This window comes from Anneissia japonica, unplaced genomic scaffold (assembly GCF_011630105.1).
Source record: "Anneissia japonica isolate Jap-2015-1 unplaced genomic scaffold, ASM1163010v1 scaffold15505_len60709_cov126, whole genome shotgun sequence".
Lineage (NCBI taxonomy): Eukaryota > Metazoa > Echinodermata > Crinoidea > Comatulida > Comatulidae > Anneissia > Anneissia japonica.
Genome location: NW_022711624.1, coordinates 56,812 through 60,510, shown reverse-complemented (window position 1 = coordinate 60,510; position 3,699 = coordinate 56,812). Strand labels below are relative to the sequence as shown.

The 3,699-nt window shown below is 31.0% G+C and overlaps 1 protein-coding gene across 1 annotated transcript in view; it reads left to right on the top strand.

Moving 5' to 3' along the window:
- Window positions 1-242: 242 nt before the first annotated feature.
- LOC117107568 overlaps window positions 243-3,699 on the top strand; it is a gene marked incomplete at its 5' end in the record, with an annotated part of 11,644 nt that continues 8,187 nt past the window's right edge. Inside the window, 4 exons of the mRNA XM_033249271.1 lie at window positions 243-287; window positions 1,354-1,398; window positions 2,261-2,305; window positions 3,363-3,407. Of these exons, the coding sequence (XP_033105162.1) occupies window positions 243-287; window positions 1,354-1,398; window positions 2,261-2,305; window positions 3,363-3,407 (180 nt within the window). The remainder of the gene's footprint in view (window positions 288-1,353; window positions 1,399-2,260; window positions 2,306-3,362; window positions 3,408-3,699) is intronic.

Sequence of the window (3,699 nt, the reverse complement as noted above, 5' to 3'; positions counted from 1 at the left end):
AATTTAATTATATTGCGTTTAAATTGATTTCAAGACAATAGCTGAAATTGACTGGCACATGGTAGTTCTTTTGGAGTTTCCTAGACAGGCCTAAATCAGTAACTTTTGTCTAATTACAAATTCTTTTTTGTATTGAACATTTTGGATCAGCTAATTCCTAGACTAGGATTTATCTACAGTATTTTTGCTATGCTCTGCTGTAGTTACATTTATGTTTAATATTCCAATTTCATTTTTTACAGGTAGTGAATTAGTGTCTACACCAAAAAGAAAGAAGCAAGACCAAGGTCTGTACAGTATACTACCAAAGCTGTGGTTGCACTAGCATATATTATGTACTTGAATTTGATGTTTCCTAAAAAGAAAGGAATATGGAGTTTTCGCAAACTTACGAAAACAATAACAAATACGGTTACGTCATAAGATGTTTATTTTAACCCTTCCTCTACAGTAGCATATTTGTCACTACGTAGGCGATTCATCCCTTTTGCTTGAATCGAGGATCATACTTGCCTCACACAGTATATTTTCAAGAATGTTTTAGGCATGAACGAAGATAATAATGACATGTTCGTATTCGTCACCATTTTCATAAGTTTGTGAAACCTCCCTAATAAATGAAATGAAAAGGGGAGAGGATTTATTTATTTAATGCAAACTTAAAGTCAGAATTCTTGATAGGACCAGTCTGCAGATAGTAGTAAGCCTGACAAGATTTAATGGAATACAGGTATAGGTTGTTTGGCCCTTTTAGGATGGATCAACTTAGATTATTTGCCGGAATAAACTGGAATATGCTTTTTTAAATCCAGACAATAATGATTCTTTGTTTTAACAATTTTGAAATTATCTTGATAAAACAATGTAATACTGTATATTTTTGTAAAAAAAACATGATGATAAATTTGCTCTAGTTACAAAGAAAGCTAAAAGGCAAAGTTTTGTATTTTCATGTGAATGAATTTAACATTCTGAAATCATAAATGAAAACACCATTTTATATTTAAAAAAATAACCATTTATTCATGATGATGAAGATTATTTGCATGAAGGTATTAAGTAGTAACAATAATAATTACAACTTTATTTTTAAACTGAAAGAACTTGTATCACCATAATGGTGTTTTTTTTACAAGGCCATTTACAAGAAGATACAAATGAAATGAAAATATTAAAAATGAAATTGAAATACATAAACTGTAGAAAGAAAAGTAAAATTATAAATTATAAAAACTAAAAAGTGATGTCATGTTAAACTCAACTTATTTATAGTCTGTAGAAGTTTTCTCTTTTGTGCTTTTGCTGTATGTAGTTATGTTTATGTTCAAATTCCATTTTCCCTTTTCTTTATAGGCAGTGGAGATGCATCAACATCAAAAAGACAAATGGTTGACCAAGGTTTGTATTGTGAACTAAATAATAATTTACTATTGTTAAAGACAACTCGCACCAAAGCAACCACAACAAAGTGATGCGACAAGCACAGATTGACAGATATATCATCTCAGTTTCAAGCAGTCACAGTTTTTGATTCTACATTCGACTTTGATGTGCTGTACTTTGGTGAATGTGTTTTTACTGATGGAAAAGAATCATTTGTAAGAGCAGATCTACAGTACAGCAGTAGAAACAAGGCCCAGAAAAGAGCCATTCCTTTTGGCATTTAGAAGAATGTTTCTGTGACAAAAAATTAATGTAGGGGTGGCAAAAGTTAGGTGTTTGTGGCGGGGGAAGGAGCTGGGGAAGAAAAACAATTTTTCAGGGAGAAAAATAATTAGTAAACCCCCAGATTTTCTTAGTTTTTTGGGGTTTCGCCCCTTTTACCTCTCCCAAGATGCTTTGAGTGATGTTCGATCATACCCATTTACACTACTTCCTCCCCCTCCATGAATGACTGGAAATGTGAGCCAACCTGTTCCACCAGTCCAGAGTGATACATTAGCAGGAAAGATCAAAACCTAACTATAGCCGTAACTATTTTGATATGTTTTTAGATAAAATGATATTTGTATAAATTTTATCATATTGCCTTTAAATTAATTTCAAGACAATAGCTGAAATTAACTGGCACGTGGTACAGTAGTTCTTTTTGAATTGCCTAGACAGGCCTAAACCAGTAGCTTTTTTCTAATTACAAATTCTTTTTAGTATTGAATATTTTGGCTCAGCTAATTCCTAGACTAGGATTTATCTACAGTATTTTTTCTATACTCTACTCTAGTTACATTTATGTTTAATATTCCAATTGCATTTTTTACAGGTAGTGAATTAGTGTCTACATCAAAAAGAAAGAAGCAAGACCAAGGTTTGTACTGTATACTACCAAAGATGTGCTTACACTAGCATATATTATGTACTTGAATTTCCTAAATGAAAAGTATGGAGTTTTCGCAAGCTTACGAAAACAATAACAAATACGGTTACGTCATTAGATGTTTATTTTTAACCCTTCCTCTACAGTAGGATATCTGTCACAACGTCGGCTATTCACGTCTTTTGCATGAATCAAGGATCATATTCAGCTCCTACAGTATATTGTCAAGAATGTTTTAGGCACGAATGACGATAATAATAATGACAAGATTATTCGTTATTGTTTTCGCAAGTTGCTGAAACCTCCCTAATAAATGAAATGAAAAGGAGAGATGATTTTTTTTTAATTAATGCAAACTTAAAGTCAGAATTCTTGATAGGACCTGTCTGCAGATTGTAATAAGCCTCACAAGATTATGGAATACAGGTATAGGTTGTTTGGCCCTTTTAGGATGGACCAACCTAGATTATTGGCCAGAATAACCTGGAATATGCTTCTTTAAATTCAGACAATAATGATTCTTTGTTTTAACAATTTTGAAATTATCTTGATAAAACAATGTAATACTGTATATTTTTGTAAAAAAAATAATGATAAATTAGTTCTAGTTACAAAGAAAGCTAAAAGGCAAAGTAGACCTTTGTATTTTTATGTGAATTAACGTTTTGAAATCATAAATGAAAACACCATTTTATATTTTTAAAAAAAACATTTATTCATGATGATGAAGATTATTTGTATGAAGGTATTATTAACGTGGTAAAATGTGAATAGTAACAATAATAATAACAATTTTATTTTTAAACTGAAAGAACTTGTATCACCATAATTGTGCCATTTACAAGATGATACAAATGAAATGAAAATATCCAAAACCAAATTGAAATACATAAACTGTAGAAAGAAAAGTAAAATTCAAAATTATAATGACTAAAAACTGATGTCATGTTAAACTCAATTTATTTATAGTCTGTAGAATTTTTCTCTTTGTACTTTGCCCTATGTAGTTATGCTTATGTTCAAATTCCATTTTTCCTTTTCTTTATAGGTAGTGGAGATGCATCAACATCAAAAAGACAAATGGTTGACCAAGGTTTGTATTGTGAACTAAATAATAATTTACTATTGTTAAAGACAACTCGCACCAAAGCAACCACAACAAAGTGATGCGACAAGCACAGATTGATAGATATTTCATCTCAGTTTCAAGCAGTCACAGTTTTTGATTCTACATTCGACTTTGATGTGCTGTACGTTGGTGAATGTGTTTTTACTGATGGAAAAGAACCATTCTTAAGAACAGTTCTACAGTACAGCAGTAGAAACAAGGCCCAGAAAAGAGCCATTCTTTTTTGCATTTAGAAGAATGGTTTTTTGACAAAAAA